Genomic DNA, 20220 nt, shown 5'->3' with positions numbered 1-20220 from the left:
TTTGCTTGTCTGTAAAACTTTTGATTTCTCCGTCGAATCTCAATGAGATCCTTGCCGGGTACAGTAATCTTGGTTGCAGGTTCTTCCCTTTCTTCACTTCAAATATATCATGCCTATCTCTTCTGGCTTGTAGAGTTTCTGCTGAGAAATCAGCTGTTAACCTTATGGGAGTTCCTTTGTATGTTATTCGTCGTTTTACCCTTGTTGCTTTCATTAATTTTTCTTTGTCTTTAATTTTTGTCAATTTGATTACTATGTGTCTCGGTACGTTTCTCCTTGGATTTATCCTGCCTGGGACTCTTTGTGCTTCCTGGACTTGGGTGGCTATTTCCCTTCCCTTGTTTGGGAAGTTTTCAACTATAATCTCTTCAAATATTTTCTTGGGTCCTTTCTCTCTCTCTTCTTCTGGGACCCCTATCATGCGAATGTTGTTGCATTTATTGTTGCCCCAGAAGTCTCTTAGGCTGTCTTCATTTCTTTTCATTCTTTTTTCTTTATTCTGTTCTGCAGCAGTGAATTCCACCATTCTGTCTTCCAGGTCACTTATCCGTTCTTCTGCCTCAGTTATTCTGCTATTAATTCCTTCTACTGTATTTTTCATTTCAGTTAATGTACTGTCCATCTCTGTTTGTTGGTTCTTTAATTCTTCTAGTGTTTCTTTTTTAATTCTTCTAGGTCTGTATTAAACATTTCTTGCATCCTCTCGATCTTTGCCTCTATTCTTTTTCCAAGGTCCTGGATCATTTTCACCATCATTATTCTGAATTCTTTTTCTGGAAGGTTTCCTATCTCCACTTCATTTAGTTGTTTTTCTGGGGTTTTATCTTGTTCCTTCATCTGGTACACAGCCCTCTGTCTTTTCATCTTGTCGATCTTTCTGTGAATGTGGTTTTTGTTCCACAGGTTGCAGGATTGTAGTTCTTGCTTCTGCTGTCTGCCCTCTTGTGGATGAGGCTATCTGTCTAAGAGGCTTGTGCAAGTTTCCTGATGGAAGGGACTGGTGGTGGGTAGAGCTGGGTGTTGCTCTGGTGGGCAGAGCTCAGTAAAATTTTAATCTGCTTCTCTGCTGATGGGTCGGGCTGGGTTCCCTCCATGTTAGTTGTTTGGCTTGAGGCAACCCAATGCTGGAGGCTACCCAACTCTTTGGTGGGGCTAATGGCAGACTCTGGGAGGGCTCATGCCAAAGAGTACTTCCCAGAACTTCCGTTGCCAGTACCCTTGTCCTCACAGTGAGCCACAGCCACTCCCCGCCTCTACAGGAGACCCTCCAACACTAGCAGGTAGGGCTGGTTCAGTCTCCCCTCGGGTCACTGCTCCTTCCCCTGGGTCCCAATGCACACACTACTTGGTGTATGCCCTCCAAGAGTGGAGTCTCTGTTTCCCCCAGTCCTGTAGAAGTCCTGTAATCAAATCCCACTATCCTTCAAAGTCTGATTCTCTAGGAATTCTTCCTCCTGTTGCCGGACCCCCAGGTTGGGAAGCCTGATGTGGGGCTCAGAACCTTCACTCCAGTGGGTGGACTTCTGTGGCATAAGTGTTCTCCAGTTTGTGAGTCATTCACCCAGCAGTTATGGGATTTTATTTTATTGTGATTGCGCCCCTCCTACCGTCTCATTGTGGCTTCTCCTTTGTCTTTGGATGTGGGGTATCTTTTTTGGTGAGTTCCAGTGTCTTCCTGTTGATGATTGTTCAGCTGTTAGTTGTGATTCCGGTGCTCTCGCAAGAGGGAGTTAGTGCACATCCTTCTACTCCGCCACCTTGAACCAATCTCCGACAGCAATTTTTAAAATGATGGGAACAAGAGTCTCAAAATTGAGTCAGGCAAAAAGTATGTTCCCAGGTGCTTGGAACAGTTCAGGGATCCTTTTTAACTGAAAAGGGAAGACAATACTATTTGTCTCCTAGATGCACAGAATAAGTTATATGAGCAAAAGAATGTGGTCCAGGACTTTCACATGTCCAAGATGAGCCTCCTCTCCTTAGGCATCAACCTCAAAATGCCTAAGTGCTATAAATTTCCAGCAGATCTTTCCATCCACAAGCTACCAAAGTAAGTAACTCAAGGCTGGGAGTCGAGTATCTCAAATCCCTCAAACAGAAGTAATGCTTCTCCCTGATAAACTCTCAGCTACTCACCTTAAACTGACAGGAATCAAGGGTGACAAGCAAATGGAACTTCAAAGCTCCTATGAGGCCACCAGCCCTACTCAGCAAGGCTGAGGGGAGGTGGCAGCCAAATTGAGACAGCTCAGGCTTTTGAAGCGCGATCGAGTGTCTGTTGTTAACTGAAGAGTACAGGCATGTGGTAGCTGCTCGTGTTGTGAAGCTCAGCTTTCTTGGGCCAGAGCTGCCTGTCCTCTCAGCAGAGGAGGGTAGGCAGGGAGAGGTGGGCACCGGAAAGTGGGAAAACGGAGAGCCTGTCATCTCTTCACTTCAAGCAATGAGAAATGGAACACAGGTAGACACAGAAGGGCAAGCAAAAGAAACACAGCTGAATGTATTTTGGGAAATTTTCTGGTATGACTAAAAACTTTGTGAGAAGTATATTGTTTTTCTTACGATACAAATGAAAGCTATTTAAAAAAAAAGATATAAATACCTAAATATAGATGGCAGGAAGACATCTGTACTGAGCTTTTGTTAGCCAGTCATATTATTAGTTTAATTCAGTCTGTTTTTATAAGTACTTAGAGTAATGACACAATAAGGAATGAGGAAAAAATTTCAGACCCTTCAAGGGCAGATTGTTATACTCCAATCCATTTTCCATTATGCCCATTGTTATTCTCTCATTTAAGCCATGGACTTATCCAGTTAATATATGGCAAGCTGACCCTCCCCCCATGGAATTTACAGTTGATTCTTGTCACTCTCCTGTTTTAAAATAAAATCAAACCTTCAATGAATCCCCTTTGCCCTCAGAGAAAAGTTCAATCCATTAAAAGGACGTTCAATCTCTTTTACCACGCAGCCCTAACCTGGAGGACACAACTTAGCCTCAGCCACACCAGATGGCTCACCCCACCTCCCTTACTTGCCCATAAAATTTCCTCCCATCTCCTCTCCTCCCCTCTTTATCCAACAAATCATATATGCCCTGTGAGGTCTACATCAAATTACCTCTCTGAGCCTTCCCTACTCTGAGGAAGAACCAATAAAACTTTGTTCTGTGCTCCAAACAGTACTTTGCTTATCCTACAAGAAGTTTACTGCTCAAAATTATATTACATTCATCATTTATGGGTCCAAAGATGACTACATTTATTCTATGGTCATCTCCCTTAGATTGCAAATCCCTAGAAGAAAGAAGCGAAACTCATTCATCATGTATTCCTAACACATAAACAACTGCCTGGCACTCGCAGGTGCTTAACATATATGAACTCATCATCACCATTTCCCCCATGTTTTCTCATTTATCAAATTGAATTAAGAACGTTGTTTTTCCAAGGCTATTTCTATGTGGTTGGTTAATGTTTGCCCAACATGACATGGTGCTACCTATGCAAATTTATCTCCCAAGTTTAAGCCAGGCCTTTATGCTTGGCTCTTTTTCCTAATTATCGCACAGATGTCTGGTGTCAGTTTGACTTTGCTTTCTCCTACTAGATACTCTGATTGGCTACAGATTTAAAAAAAAACTTCTGCTTTGTTTTCCTGCAATTGATTGCATATGATGTGGTACCATTTTGTGAATTAGGCATGGATAAAAACTATTTGGGAGATGACAGTTATCTTTTCGGAAGCAAACGGACATGAAATGTAATCTCTTGAGGGAGAAGTTGCTGTCATGCTCTGCTGCTTACTCTTCAGCAGTCTAACTCTGAAGGTAATATAAATTCTTTCAAAGGAAAAAAATCTAAATAGTTATGATGCTTTTTTTATGATGCTTCTACTTACATGTAATTTTTGGTGACTTTTGCTTCTTTAGCCAATAAAAATGGTGGTGAGGGAAACAACCTTAGTGTCCACCATCAGTTGAATGGGTAATCAAATTGTGCTATAACTATGCAATGGAATACTATTCAGCAATAAAAATGAATGAACAATTGGAACATACAACATCAAAATAAGTATGCTGGGTGAAAGAAACCAGACCAAAGAAGAAAAAAATAGAGAGAGAAAGAGAACATGTTGTTTGATTCCATTTATGCAAAATTCTAGAAAGTACAATCTAACAGTGATGGAAAGTAGACCCTTGATTACTTAGGGATGAAGGAAAGGCTGAGAGGGAAGGGAGGGAGCAATTACAAAGGGTCATGAAGAGGCTTTTGGAGGTGATGGATATGTTCACCACCTTGACTGTGGTGACGGTTTCATGGGTGTGTACATTTGTCAAAACTTGAGAAATTGTTTATGTTAAGTATATACAATTTAGTGTGCCAATTATACCTCAATGAAGCTGTTAAAAAAGTGGACAGAGGTGAAGAAGAAGGGAATCCATTCAAGAACATATGTATACAATGCTATTTTAAAAGTGGTTTTCAAAGAGCAATGTTCAATATGCTCAATACTTGCAAAATTCAAACATTTTCCTGCAAATGTCATTTTCTAAGGAGATAGGAATTGTATTTTTGAAGGAGCAGCCAGGTTGCAAGCAGATGATTAATTATCATGGAAAATCATTGATGTATCATCGCAATTTCACAGTATTTCTTACAGTTAGAATAAAGCTCCTTCATATCTCTCATAAAGGTATTGTGAAGGTTTAATTGATTTGTGTTGGTGAAAACCCTTGGTTACTGTTATGGAAAAGAATTGAATTAAGTATCAAAATATAAATGTACAAATTTTGCTATTGTTTATTTGCTTTTGTTTATAATAAATATTGCAGGGTGCCAACTATTCTAACACATTATTAACTCAGGGGAGACACCAGACTCAGAGGCTTGTACATCTGTTGGTTTAACGTTTAAAATATAGACTCGATAGAGATGTTTAATGAAACTCATGTACCTAAGTCTATATACTAGATAATCTTGCAAATAAATACCTCTTGCCCACTCATTAAGGAGCAGTAATGACTTATGCGGTGTGAACTAAGAAATATAAATCTCTAGACTTAGTTGTATACTTTCTTTATGGAAAGATAGATATTTTTTGCCTTCTTTGGAGAAGAATAACTTAGTATTAACTCAGCACCACAGTAAGGAAATAAAATAAAAAATATAAATGACAATATTGCTCAGGAGATATGTAGAGAGACATTGTGCTCAGATAGACAGTAACTCAGAGTTTGTTTGAAAGATGTTTAAACAACAGGTTGTATCTAGACTAGCAGACACAGCATGAAGTAAAACAGTGACTCAATAATTGTCTTTAAGTATCATTCAATGGCAATCCACACACAGTAGGTCTTCAGTAACTGTTAAACAGTATTATTCATAATTTCAGCCCCTGAGATTGTGAGTTAACCACAGTGAACAAATCTGGAGATTACAGTCCCTCACTATTCACAAAGCAGAGGTAAGGATGTTCCCATGTTATCTCTAGCCCAACTAATACAGACATGATGGTGGAGAAAATTCATTCAAGAAAGTGTTGACCATTAGGCGGGAACAAGGTTATTCTTTAAGAGATAAACATTTTAAGAAGGGCTGTTTGTTGTGGATCTGAGGTAGAGATCCACAGCAAAGGGGATAATGATTTTCACATTCTGGCCGAGAATGCCATTATGAGGCAGGTACTGGATACTTGCCATTCATTACGTCTGTAAAGAGTTCCACAATTTACAGGACTAGAATACAGTCATCACAAGCCACATGTGGCAATTTAAATGCAAACATAAGTTAATTACAGTTAGAAAATTCATTTCCTCAGTTGCTCTAGCCACATTTCAAGTGCTCAGTAGATAGCTGTGGTTAGTTATTGCACATTGGATGTGCAATATAGAATATTCCATCATCACAGAAAGTTCTAATGGATAGTGTTGGGCTAGAATGAGACAGAGGCCAACACAGGGATGCTAAGTAAAGAATTGTGTAGTACGGATTTGAGACCAGGAGTGCACGTTGGTTACAAAGAGGTTGTGTCACTCAACTCCCAAAGAGAGGAGAGACCTTCGTTCATATTCTCCTAGCCTGGCTTTCATTTCAATAAATAGTCTAGTGTTAAAGTGCCCTTTGTGTCCCCATGCCCTCTGGGACCTCAAAAACAAAATGTGTGTTTTCCATAAAATATTAAATCAAGAGAAATTAAGACAGCACACTTAATGTGAAATAAAGTTCATATACTCCTGTTTAAACACAGATTAGAATTTCTGTCAGAACAATGCCAGTGAAAAGTTGACATTCTAATTAATACAATTTACTTTATAAAGCATTGAATATCTTTATCTTGCTATTATGAAATGCCCTCTTTAAAAAAAAAAAAAATCAAGCCTCTACTCAACAGGGAATTGAATGCTAAGGGCAGTATTTAAAAACCCACGTACAAGAGAGGTGGTTAGGGTCACTGGCGTTTTTACACACCATCAACCCAGGTCTCTAAAAACAGAAGCATCCTCTACCAGTTTTGTGATTTTTTTTTTATCTTTCACAAGACCATCTGTATGCAGCAATAGGATTTTGAGGCTGTTTTTCTTGCAATGATATAAAATACACTGCAAAACACAAGCAGCAAAAAACTAAAACATCCTCTCTGTCTTCCCCCTCTTCTCTCCTTCTCTCTTCTCCCTCTCTCTCCTTCTCTCATTTAATATCACAGGGAACCGTTCTGGAACCCTGTGAACTAACATACATGCAGGACTCCCACACACTGTTTACTCAATCCAAATTCTGAGTATGTAAGAGGGGCAGAAAATCAGCCCCACAGTTGGGTACCCAAGGATTCGTGTTCATTGCCTTTGTCGATTTTATGCTATCAGTGAAAGGAATAAAGATGAGATCCTTAAAGCTTGAATTTTCATTTCCTATGACAACGTGCTTTTTCTTCATGCTTCATCACACTCGACTACTTGGTTTCCACCCCTTCATAATTGATATCGGCCATTTGAAGCATTCAGTAAAAACCTCATGAGGTTCATCAAATGTCCCCCAGTCTATAATTCTTGCTTCTAACATATTCAGAAGCATATTCATCCAAGTGTTTTCTACTTCCTCTCCATGGATTTCCCTGTGCACAGGGACCAGTGTAATGACAGTTGTATTAATTATATGCTGAAAAACCCACATAGCAGCAAAAATGATGATCATCGTTTTAAATATTTTATTAAAATAACCCAATGTAGAACAGATAAAGTAGACTCTCTTGATAATGAGAGGTTCATTAATTTTACAAGAATTCTAGAAAACTTAGAATGGTCATCAAAATTACCTCTTTCATTTTTTCTTTTTAAGAAGAGGAAAACCTTCAATCGTCACTTTAGAGAGCAAAGGTCTAGTAAAATTTTCTAAGTTATATTTTTAAATAATTACTTACCTTTATGGAAAAAGCTTTGAAAAAATAGCTTGAAATATGGAGGATTTAGATTTCATAGCATTACTTGAAATGCCTGTAAATTTTCAGCTTCTGCAATTTACCCCATTAAAACTTGGTTTATTAGCATATAATGACTTCTGATAAGTAAAACTGATATTCTCCATAAACAAACAAGTAGCACATTAAAATCCTTCCCTAACTAACAGCAAGAGCAGCATAATCTTGCCTACCAAGTGCGTCTCCAGGTACAGTTTAAGGCCATCCGTCTCTGCTTTGGGAGGTGTCCAATTCTCAGTGGTTTCCATGGCTTCGTTTAACCATTGAATAAATTCATCCAGCTTGTTTACAAACCCCTTGTGACAGAAAAGAGGAAAAAAGGACAGGAAAAGCATGTTAACTGGTTATTTTTTAAAGCCAATCTTAAAAATTCCAAACCTTGTCAATGGTAAAATTGATACCATTGCACTCCCATCCTATTTCCACGTTGTACAACAAAATTCCCACCATTCTTGCCACTGAAATCTATTAAAATGGAAAGAAACTGTCCATGACTCCCTCTTAGTTTTTTCCTAGGAACACTTTTTTTTGAGGAATTTGGATTGGACTGCAGGGTGCCATTGGAAAGGTGACCTCAAATCATCAAAACATTTCTGGGTGTCTGGCAAGCGCCCCCTCACCAAAAAATCAGGTCAGGTCTGCTAGGAACACTCATTGGCTTTGGGGGATAAAAGTACTCCTATAAAGATGGTGTTCTTTACTCAGAAGCCCATGGAGTTGAGGTGTCTTAACTGAACTAGAAATCTATTTTTAAATTACAAAAGTGTTTAAATGGACTTGGATGAGTGATGAGTTCTACTAACAGCCCAAGTGTCTGTTACTGAATCTGGGTTCTAAGAAGCAAGGAAAGGTAAAGGACCAATGAACAAATGTAAACGCCTAACTCTGGGTGTGTCCTGGACATAAAAAAATATTCTTGGTTAAGAAGCACAATTCACAACAATCTTGCAAGTTTTCAAATAGTGGTTGACCATTTAAAAGAACACATCTGTGGAAACTGAAAATATTTTGAAAAAATGAAAGCCCAGCTGTGAACCTTAGGGGAAGGAAACGGGGCTGGGCACCTGCTTGCCATCGCTGGGTAAACAGCACCACCTGGAGGTCGAAAGGAGAAAGGACAGGCTCCTACATGTAAACTCATTGAGATGGCTTGAGAACTATTTCCCTATTGAACTTAACCCATTTTTCAGATTTACCTTTTGATTAATTTTGATTAATATTTTAATGCTCAACTTGTGAGTTAACTTGTAATAAAAAGCTAGACACTCCTCTATCAGGGGGAATCTTAGCTTTCCACCTCCCCTCCTGCTTACATGTGTAGCCACAAAAATATAAACAGAAATCATGAAAGCAAATGAAACAGTAGTCCATCCGATTCTTGATACCTTTGTCACCTGCTATTTCTCCACCTCTCCCAGCCCCTTTCTGTGTGTACTGTCACCAGTGTTCTGTGTAGTGGACAGTGTACTGACTACTATACCAATATCATGAGACGGTTATTCTTAGAGAAACCAAGTAGTCTCCACTCTATATACCGAACTATGCAATGTGCAGGAGAATTCACACTTGGATGCAGACAACGAATATTTGATGCTCATTTTCAGAAGCTCTGCTAAAGGCTTTGTGGTGTGAATGAAGGAAAATGAGGCTGACATAAGTAACAACATAGGAAAATGAGAAAAAAATATAAAATTTTACTTATTTTGTAATATAAATCAAATCCTAGTACAAGAGATATATTGGTCACTCATTCATTCTTTTAACAAATATTTATTAAGCACCTACTCTGTGTAAAGCACACTGTTGGACATTACTGGGAATAAAATGATAAATATCACTGAAGTAAAAGTTTCAGCTGAAATAAAGCATGTCTAAGCACTGGCCTACTGAATTCAGGTAATTTTAATCATTAGAAAAAGTTTTACAAGCAATAAAGAGTTGGGACACGCTCCCGGATTTTCCTGTGAAATGTACTCTGTCCATATCAGAATTGTCTATACCCAAATTTGTTTCTATTTTTAGTATTTGACCTGTCTGTTTCTCTAATATTCTGAGTTCCCATGTACTTACCTGGAGAGTCAAAGACAACTATAAAAATCACACATTCTTCACGGCACAATCCAGTGTTGCATTACATAAAAAGCACATTTGACACACGTTCGACTCACTGCTACAGGCTGAATTACAAACCTTTGAAAGGCCACATTTTAGCCTTCGTCATTCAGACTCCTGTATCTCATCTGTTCAGTCTCTCTCTTGTCACTTTCTACCACTGGTGTCCTTCTTGTCCCTTTTTGCCCCTCTTCCATTACCTTTCTCTGACTCCCTGCAGAGCTCTCCAGGGGCACACTGAGGGTGACCAGTCCACAGGTCCCAGTCCTCTTGGGCTACCCCCTTAATTGTTTCCTCCTCGGTGGGCCCCTTGCCATAGTCATATTTGATACATGTTCTGAGAGCCTGATGATTGGAGCCAAGCCAGGATTCAACCCCTGGAAGAAATCTTGGTCATCCAACTTGGGAGAAAATGGAACAGCCGTTAGCCTGTTACTACCATCAGTGGACAGCACACTTCCCACTTCCAAATCATTTGCTGGAGGAATCAAATCATTTGCATTTTGAAAGTTCCTTAATGAGGTGCTTTTAAAAAATCTTACTCTTAAACTTTCTAGAGCATCAATCTCTTTAAAGACTAAGAAGCACAGTGCAAGTGTATGTAAAGGTACACTTTCAGGTTTGTGAAAAATAATTTGCTAGAGCCCTCAGCTGATTAACATACATTTGAAGATTATATTTGCAAGGAAAATATAAGGTTAGTCTTGCAAACAGCTACACTCTCATAACAGGTTAAGTACCCATTACTGAACCCTCCTGCGCTATCGGTAGGAATGTAAACTGGTGCAGCCATTATGGAAACCAGTAGGGAGGTCCCTTTAAAAACTAAAAAAAGAGCTAAAAATACCAATATGATCCAGCAATCCCACTCCTGGGCATATATCCAAAAAAAAGAGAACTCTAATTCGAAAAGATGTATGCACCCCAATGCTCATAGCAGCATTATTTACAAAGACATGGAAGCAACCTAAGTGTCCAACGACAGATGAATGGATAAGGAAGTGGTATATATATATATATATATACACACACACACACACACACACACACACACACACAATGGAACACTACTCAGCCACGAAAAAGAATGAAATATTGCCATTTGCAGCAACATGGATGGACCTAGAGATAATCATAGTAAGTGAAGTAAACCAGACAAGGACAAATATTATATCACTTATATATGGAATCTAAAAAATAGCACAAATGAATCTATGTACAAAACAAACAGATTCACAGACATAGGAAACAAACTTATAGTTACCAAAGGGGAAAGGGGGGGAGGCATAAATTGGGGGGGAGGGATAACTTAGGAGTACAGGATTAACAGATGCACACTACCATATATAAAATAAACAATAAGGATTTACTGTATAGCACAAGGAACTATATTCAATATCCGGTAATATCCTATAATGGAAAATAATCTGAAAAAAAATATATGTATCTGAATCACTTTGTTGTATACCTGAAACTAACACAACCTTGTAAATCAACTATGCTTCAATTTAAAGAAGAATACTCATTATTTCTTTTATTTTCCTAACTAGTTCTCTTCTATGACAAACCTAGTCTGGTTAACTAGAAACTGTGTGGGTGATTACTGTTGCCCTTTGACAAAGCTGTCATGTGCAGCTGGGACAAAAAGGAGGGTCTTCCTTGTATCAGACATGGGACCAGGAAACAGTGACATAGTAGGAAACAAGACATGGTCTCCGCCTTACGGAGTTAAAAGCCCAGGGGTAATTTTTTTATAGAATTACATGATTTTTAGAACAAATTGAAATTGAAAACTATTTCTCTAAAAGGGGAAGTATACAACAGGAAGTAGACACTTGTCAACACAATTCTGTGAAGTGGTGCTGATTATGGTCATTTTACAGATGAGAAAACTGAGGGTCAAAGAAGGTGACTAGCCCACTGGCAGGGTTGGGACCTGAACCCATATCTCATTCCAAAGTCTATTCCTCTCAGGGTACCACGGTGCCCTCTAGAAACAGCGCTCCTAGAGACACATTATCTGACCCAGATGAGGGTGAAGAAACATTTCTTGCCACTCCCACATTCTTACCGCTGAGATAAAACTCTCTACGTTCTAAGTACTTCTCCCTTCACATTCACTATTTTCTGTTAATTTTTCTGAAAGGGGACGGGTGATGACGTTAGACACAACAAAAACCTTTTTTTTTAAAGCAAGCAAAAAATCACTGTAAATTTCATTTCTAATTTATAGAAAATTTAAACCAAAACTTTAAGGCAGTTACATGCTTAAGTGAGCCCATTCTAACAGTGCCTTAATTACAGATGAGTCTGACTCAGTTTAATCACAGAGGAGATGGCCCCTGGTTCATCAACTATCAGGAGATAGTTTAGCCAATGGGCTCAACTGCTAATGTCCTCTCAGTATTTGTTGTTTGGATGTGTGTGTGAACATGTGTGTGTTCACCCCCAGCAGGATGTACATTTCTCAGTGGAAATCAAGGTGAAATCTGACCTAGTCCAGATCAAGTCAGCTGCCTTCAGAGAGGGACCTGCTGAAAATTATCAGGAAGTGAACTATTTTCACTGTATTTTTGAAAATAAAAAAGGGCAGCCTCTGCTGTTGAACTTTTTAAACCATTCAAAACAAGTATTTACTCCTTTCTTAGTATTCCAAGATTAAAGGATTCAGTGAATGACCTCATCTGAACAATGCTAGCTGAAACAATAAGTAATCCTCATAGAACATTCACTATGTGCCAGGTATTGGGCACATGGCATTGGGCATGTCTCCTTACTTCTCAGGGCCTCAGTCTTCTCATCTGTAAAATGGGGTGACAGTAGTACCCACCTCACAGGGTCTTTAAGAGACTCAAATGATCTAGTTGGGCCAGCTGATCTAATAATTTGTCTAAGTTCCTGGCAGAAATTAGAACTTGAAAAACATTTAAATGAGGATTAATTGTGGCAGCAGAAGAGGGTATAGTAAAAGAGAAAAAAACATGCTTATCATCAACCAATGTGGATAATGGTAAGAGAATAGCTGCTACAACCAGACGAAACTGAATTTGATTCCAGGCTCCATCCACCTCTTACTAACAGTATAAACTAAATGAGCTACTTGATGTCTCTGAACTTCAGTTTCTTCATCTACAAGACAGGGACAGGGATATCCATTTGGGGTTTACGTGAGGATTTCAAGAGAAATTATATTTTAAAGCCTGGCTTGATAAATGATTTTTAAAAACCATTCCTAATTAAGAGGTTCCAATTTGATCTTTTATGTCCAATTTGACCTTTTATATTTTCACTCAAAACTTTTGGTTATTCTCTAAGCATACAGCACTCTGCTAGGTGTCCAGGAAAGATGGAGAGAAAAGTCTTCTCACAGCCACTATATGAGAGGTGGCACCAACCACTCTGGGGGTGCAGAGGAGGGAGTCATGACTTCTGTCTCAGATCATCACATGAGGCGGTGTGGCAGGGGCAGCATCTGAACCTGCAGGCTAGCAAAGATTTCCCTACCTCCTTATTCCACCAGCAAGTCCGAAGGGGATCACATTTCTCTATTACACAACTACAAGTTTAAGAATAATTTGGCTTAATTTTTCAAAACAGGACCCATGCTTTGGAGCCAGTCTTTACATTAGTAATGGTTGCCAATGAGTAATCGCAATCCTCTCACCCTACCCACAAGGAAGCTTAATTTAGGCTCTGACAGCTGGTAAAATTAGAACTCCCCTTAGAAGCAAACTTATGCATTGAGGTTTTATATGTACATCTACCAACATATATAGTTCATCTTCCATTTTTGCTTAATTCTTATACACCGAATTCCTATATGAAATGACTAATTAAGCTTTTTACACAATAGCACTCAAGTGTAATGCACCTTTCCTAACCGCATATCAGTGTACTTACTGTGCCGCCAAGACACAGAGGCTCAAGGTAAAATCAAAGCGAGTTAAAAGTGGTACTTTGGACTCAACCAACTCACACATTTACCCACATCCTTACCTATAAAATGCAACGCAGTACCAGTAATTGACAGAAGGGAGGGTACGGTGTGTACTCTTAGAAGAAAGACTGAAGAGAAGATGAAATGGTTTAAGGCAGTTTTAACCCTGTTGCCACAAGAAAACTCAAATACTGAAATGTTTTATGAAATATTTAGCTTCTCTTCTAAAGGTTGAATGGAATGTCTTTAGAATTTTAAAATATTTCTGATAAAATTATCCCAGAATAAAGGCTGTCAGTTGGAAAGAGAGAATAAAAAGGGCATCGAGTGGTATTATCTAAAACTGACCAGGTGGGAAGTTCTATTCTGAACTCAGTATCATGTGGAAGGGATAAATTGAGCTGAATCCCCAATTTCGTCAAACACTAATGACAGTGGTTTCAGCTGGGAAAAGAAGAGCCCAGAAAGATCCCTGACTCTCATAATGGGAAAGGGTTTCCGCCAACAAATCCAGAGGCTTTAACTTCAGTTGCTCCCTATTGATTTCTAAGAAGAAATAATCGACAATTTTAAGGGAAAAACAAGTTTGGAATGCATATCATCAAAGTCTAATAAAAATAGGAATGAATAAAAGAATTGGGAATAAACTGGAACTAATAATAATATTAACTGAGTACCAATGATATGCCAGGCACTTATGTTATACTTACAACTACTCTATGCTGTAAGATTCCCACGCTCTCCATTTTACAGAGGAGAAACCTGAAGGACAGACAAGCTCGAATACTTAACGGCTGTCAGCAGTGAAGCTGGGGATTCTCCCACACAGCTTTGCTCACTGGCTCTGTGTAAGACCTTGTTTCAAGCACCCCCAATCCTCCAGAGGCACTGGATGAGCATATCAGATCATCTTTATCTGCCTCTAAATCCCAAACAAGGATCTAAGATGCTCACACTTTAGAGTTTAGGATTATGATCATTTAATAGTTTACTTATAGGTATTTTCTATCCAGTATTATAAATAACAGTACTAAACATCTGGGTGCTGACTATCTACCAACTATTCTTCTGATAATTTATGTAGTCCTTTAATCTGCATAAATTTCTCTACTGTACAGAGGAAGAGGCTGAGCATAGAAGAGTTATACAATTTATTCAAGGTCATAAAGCCATTAAATAGCTCTTAAGTAGTTTTGCTCCAGGGCTCAAGCTCTGAACTGCTCCACCACACCGTCTTTCTCAGCAGACTCACCCTGAGGTTCACAGAGAAAAACAAAGGACAGAAACATCCACTGTTGTCCATTCTTACTTCCCAAGTCTCTGTGAGAAGCCCAGCCTGTGCCACACGACTTCAACGTTCCCATCACTGCCGCCTGTGTTTTAGGTAATTCTCCCTACTCTGCGCTCTCTTCCATCTTCCTTTTCTCCTTTCTTTCTTGACTACTGTTCTCTTTTGCCTTTTCCTTCTCTTTCCTCTCCCCCTAGTCCCTTCACTCCCTTGTTCTTCCCTCCTCTCTCCTTTCTTTCACTCCCCTCCCTTCCTCTCCTCTTCCTTCTCTCTTTTTTCTATAGCTTAAAGTCTCCCCCAACAATTGATTATTGGAGCGAATCAATCACTTTTAACAAACAACATTTCCTCACATGTCCATACAGTTTTAATGAAAAGGGCTGTCTCCTTGACACTGAAGTACAGAGCTGAAATGTTGTTATAATCTTGTGTTTAGATATAAATACTTTCCTGATTAGTAAAACCTCCTTGTAAATCTAATAACTGGAAAAAGAATGCATGTAGCAAGATGGGAGTGTTTGTAGATACTAAAATTATTAAAAAGATTACTTGTGATTGTTGAGTCTTATTTATCTAAATATTCTAAATTTTCTCTAGGGGACATACAGTTCTTCAGTAATAACAAAGTTATACTTTTAGAAAAAAATGGAACTCAATGCGGAGAGTTTATCACATTGAATGAGCAAAAAAATAACCAACTTCCTACCAGAGAAGTTCAGGGTGGTGAGTCAGTAAAGGGTAACAACTCAGCCACTGCACTATCATTGGAACCAAGAAGATAGAAAACAGCATTTACTAAATACATCTGCTTGAAAAGGAGAAGCATTCCCATGCAGATTAGAAGCACAGACCTGATCTTCAAAAGGCCCTTACATCCCATCTAGTTCAATGCCCCCATCTTACAGGTGAGGAAACCGAGGTTCAGAAAGGTTAACTACTTGATTGGTAACAGGCAGCCAGTTGGTAGCTGAGGCAGAAGAATGCAGGTGCTGTGTCCTTAAGTATAGAACTCTAATTGTTCACTTTAAAGTTTTTGTGGACATCTTTTGAACAAAATTTCTAGAGTTCAAAAAAGAGGACAGAATTAGAGTTTTAAAGAATAATGTAAAATTCCAGAGTACTGTTGGTTTACCTAATTGGGTATAGTATCTAGATTGGGTGGCACTGGACCAGCTGAAAAAGTATAGAGGGCACTGAGAGGAACAGAGAACATTCTTGGCAGATAAAATCCAGTAGAGAACAGTTCATTCTGAGAAATCTAAGTAGCTGATGGCTAACGCTCTGGAGGCAAATAGGGAAACTGAGAAATGAGGTTGGAGAGTCTGGCCAAGAGCCAGGCACCTACACCTCGCTCCGGAGTTAGGACTTTAACCTAAGAACGATGGGGGTGGTCACTGCAGGTCTGAAGCAGAAGAGAGGGAGAATTTGATTAGCATCTGAGAAGACTTGCTCTGACTGCAGTGTGGAGAGTGGATTGCCAGGTGTTAGGCTGAGATCAGAAAAGCCAGTAAAAAGGCTGCTACACTACTGCATGAAAAAGTCGATGAGGGCTAGACTGAATAGCAGCAGTGGACGTGGAGGGAACATGCAAGACTGCAGAGAGAGACAGAAGTTAGAGTGGACAGGACCAGTTGAATGTGATGGATTCAAAAACTTGAGAAATTTGTTACAATCTGAGATGACTGCCAGCTTTCAATTTTCATTCGAGGTACTATTCTCTGAAAGAAGCAATAAGATATTCAGAAGGAAGAAGTAATTTGCAGGTATATGATAAACATGGTATTAGATAGCATGAGTTTGGCTTCTGAGGTGTGGAGCAAGATCCAGGTTGGAGAAAGCAACATACAGGTGGTGCTGGAGACCATGGGCATGGAGAGAACCTAGGAACAGTGTGTAGGGGCATATCCGCTGTGTCTTCTACAGATTGAGGCCCCACAGTGCAATGCACTCAATTTTATTCACCCCAGTCCCTCATTCTGTGTCTGTCTCAGTGGTTCTTGACACTGGCTGTGTCCCTAAATTAAACTGTGAAACATACACCAAATTCAGAGAAGGGAAATCTGCTTCAAAGTCCATCAGGGCAACAAAGATAAAAAGCCAACAGCTGAGGTGCACTAGGAACATATTCATGTTGATCTTGGGAAAAAAAAAAAAAAAAGTACTTGCTGCCCCTTTGTGACAAGCTTTTTGCAAAATCTGGTATAACCAGAAAATAGGATGTGCTAATAGGAAGCACTGCTGAGAGAGGCATGTTCTAGCTGTAAAATGAGGGAATTAAGTTGGACAATTTCTCATGCCTTTCTTACTGTTACCACCTGTGGTTCTTGCATATAGAGCCTCCTTCAAAGCCAGGGATGTTCAGATGATTTCTCTGTTCTTTTAGTTACACAGGGAACTGATCTTTGGTGACTTCCACATACCTTCCCAATGTCTTCTACTCCTCTCACCATATCTATCCTTCAAGATGCAGCTTCAATGCTCATCTCCCAGCAAATGATCCCAACCTAGTGCTACCTTTTCAACACACTTGCTTAATTTTTCCATCTTTAGCAGTCAGGGGTCTCAGGGGCAATTGTAAACTTATTGTAGTCCCTTCCTTTTTCTTCCCATAATACGTTGTAATGAGATTCCTCTGGTTAGAGTGCTGTGGGAACTACTATTTATAAGTACATAATTATAAATACATATTATAAATATGTATAAATACAAATTATACATAAATAAGTACATATTATTTATAAGTTGTTGTGTGACAATATTATAAACTAGAAGGTTGTTTGTGTTTATCTGAACACACATTCATAGCATAAATTCCCCTACATAAACTTTCTAAGATGTCAGAGAAGTGCATTAACTAAAATTATTGGGCCAGTTAGAGGAGAATTATCTCTAACACAACATAAGAATCATCTGTCAAGGCAGAAGGCCCAGAGTCTCACAGGGAAGAGGGGTGCAGGAGTCTAGGGTGACTATCACAGGTCCCAGGAAGGAGGACAGGCGGCCTTAACCATTGTGGGTTGGGGGTGAGTAGGAGGTTGAAGCTTCATAATGACCAAGATGCCTGAAGGTAGGAGGAGAAAATAGGGTGGTAGCATTTGATCCCAAAAGGCCAGAGCTATCTACATACAAAGAGCTGCTGAGGCCTCACCCCTCTCCTCCCATAATAGTAATAATAACAACAATAACAACCACAAGAGCTAACATTTATTGAATGCTTACTACATGCCAGGTACTATTCTAAGCTCTTTACACATTTAATGGTCCAAAAAAAAAAAAAAACTCTATGTGGAAGATACACTTTTAACCCTATTTTGCAAGGGAGGAAACTGGGGCAAGAGAGATCAAGTCACTTGCTCAAGGTAACACAGGTGATAATACACAGAACCTCATCTACCTGACAGATGGAAAGCACCTGGGCCTCAGCATACAGGCAGCACCTTTCCTGGGTAAAGTTTCTTATTCACCATGCAAATCTCAGGCCAATCATCTTTACAGAATGAGATCAAGAGGCTCTGACATGATCTGACATCATGAGTGAGCCGGACACAGAACCCACACTCTTGGAACGATCTGCCCCCATACTGTCAGAACAGAGCACAAACAGCAGTGCTGACAGTTAATTTTAAGACATCACAACGGCAAATCTGCCAAGATGAATGTTTCCAATCTGCTCCATTTAGCTGACCTTACTTGCTATAAATTCGGGCTAATCCATATCTAATTCTTACTGGGTTACTCACTTGTGTGCTGTTCACCATTGTCCCTGATCTCTTGGCATCTAGCAAACACTAGCCAGGCCCCAAATTCCTCTAGGATGTCTGGTTCTTCTCACATTACAGTGCTGGGAATGCAGCATGAATAGTTGCATACCTCCAGGCTCACTAATGCCATGGCCTCATACTCACTTACCACTACGGTCTTCTAAGGGAGATTCACCCAGAATTCCATGGAACAGAAAGAAATTCCATGTTGAAGTGATATGCTCCGGTGAATATTTTGCAGAGAACTGGCTGCATCTCTTAGTTATGCCTCTTAGTCTCTTATAAAATTTCAGAACTGAGAGGTATCTTAAGAGGTCAGCCAATTCAATTTCTTTACTAATGTTTATTTTTCGAAACTGAGGCTTGGGAGTTAAGTTTCCAAGGTCACAATGCTACATAGGGGCAGAATTAAGATTCTTACTCTAGTTCTTTCTATTATTGTTGATGCTATTCCCTGAATTCATAGGAAAAGTCACAATAATGATAAGACTAGTATTTATGTAGCCTTTAGAGTTGACAATGAACTGTTGCTCTTTGTAATTTCATACAATAATCTGTGCAATGGCGTAACAAACATAATTAATATCCCATTTTAAAGACTAGGAGATTTAAACAGTAAACTTTCAGCAACTTATTCAAGTTTTCATAATTAAACAGTAGGGGGCTGTGAACTGAGCCCAAAGTTCCTGCTTTTAAGTCTTGTACCCTTAAGTAAATTACTAACTTCTCTATGTATAATATCTGTGTCCTCATTGGTAAAATGAGGATATAATAAAAGTGTCTTCATGAAAGAAGGACTTTTTTTTCTTGAGAATTAAATGTGTTAAATGAATAAAACTCTTAGCATCTTGCCTGACATGTTATAAGTAGGCAATATATGTCAAGGTTTTGTTTGTTTTTTTAATTGCTACCTTTATAAAACATCCTACTGCTAATACAGAGTCATTACTTTAGGCTTAAGGATAAAGAAGAATTCACTAATATCCTAATAATAATTTTAGTTGAATTTAAAAATACAACACTGAGTTTATTCCTCTTTTGATTTTCATCATCATAGAAATATTTGCTGTCAAATGCAGTTAGGAACTTTCATCATCTTGACACAACAAAATGTAATTTAATCATAGCTTTTTCACACCAAGAAAATAACAAAGAACTATTTTCATCTTAATGTTTAAAACTGCAAACAAAAAACTGCACCTTCCGTATACATTTCAGAAGTTAAAAACGAGACGCACTGACTGGATGCAGCCTCACGGTGGTGCTAAATCATCATTGATAAAGGCTCGAGACCCAGCTAAGGCTCTGCAGAAACCAAACTGACGCAGGATTGAAACCTTCCTACTGGGTTAACCAGGAAGGTATTTGCTTTGGATCCCTATGGTTCTTCTCCAGCAACCTTGAGCAATGACCTTGACATACTCCCAACAAATCCATTAGTAATGTTAATTCAGTTTTTTTCCTGGCACTGCAACAAATAAATTATACACAAATATATACAATATTACCCTTAAAAAGAACTGTGCAGCTTTATATTTTAATGTTATTAATTGAGAATTCTCAACTTGGATTTGGCCACAGCATTTGCATATAAGATAACATTTACCTTTGCTCCGTTCATCAACTGTGTATCTTAATTTCTTATG

At 39.0% G+C, this 20220-nt stretch overlaps 1 protein-coding gene across 4 annotated transcripts in view; it reads right to left on the bottom strand.

Annotated features, from left to right (window-relative positions):
* Positions 1 to 20220, bottom strand: part of AKAP6 (A-kinase anchoring protein 6) — a 493560-nt gene that overhangs the window by 237836 nt on the left and 235504 nt on the right. For all 4 annotated transcript variants that reach the window (XM_060294728.1, XM_060294724.1, XM_060294726.1 and 1 more), the window contains one exon: positions 7650 to 7772. In XM_060294728.1, the coding sequence (XP_060150711.1) occupies positions 7650 to 7772 (123 nt within the window). The remainder of the gene's footprint in view (positions 1 to 7649; positions 7773 to 20220) is intronic.

The sequence above is a fragment of the Globicephala melas genome, chromosome 2 (genome assembly GCF_963455315.2).
Source record: "Globicephala melas chromosome 2, mGloMel1.2, whole genome shotgun sequence".
NCBI classification, from domain to species: Eukaryota; Metazoa; Chordata; class Mammalia; order Artiodactyla; family Delphinidae; genus Globicephala; species Globicephala melas.
Note: the sequence above shows the minus strand (reverse complement) of the source record. Positions and strands in the feature narration are given on the sequence as shown.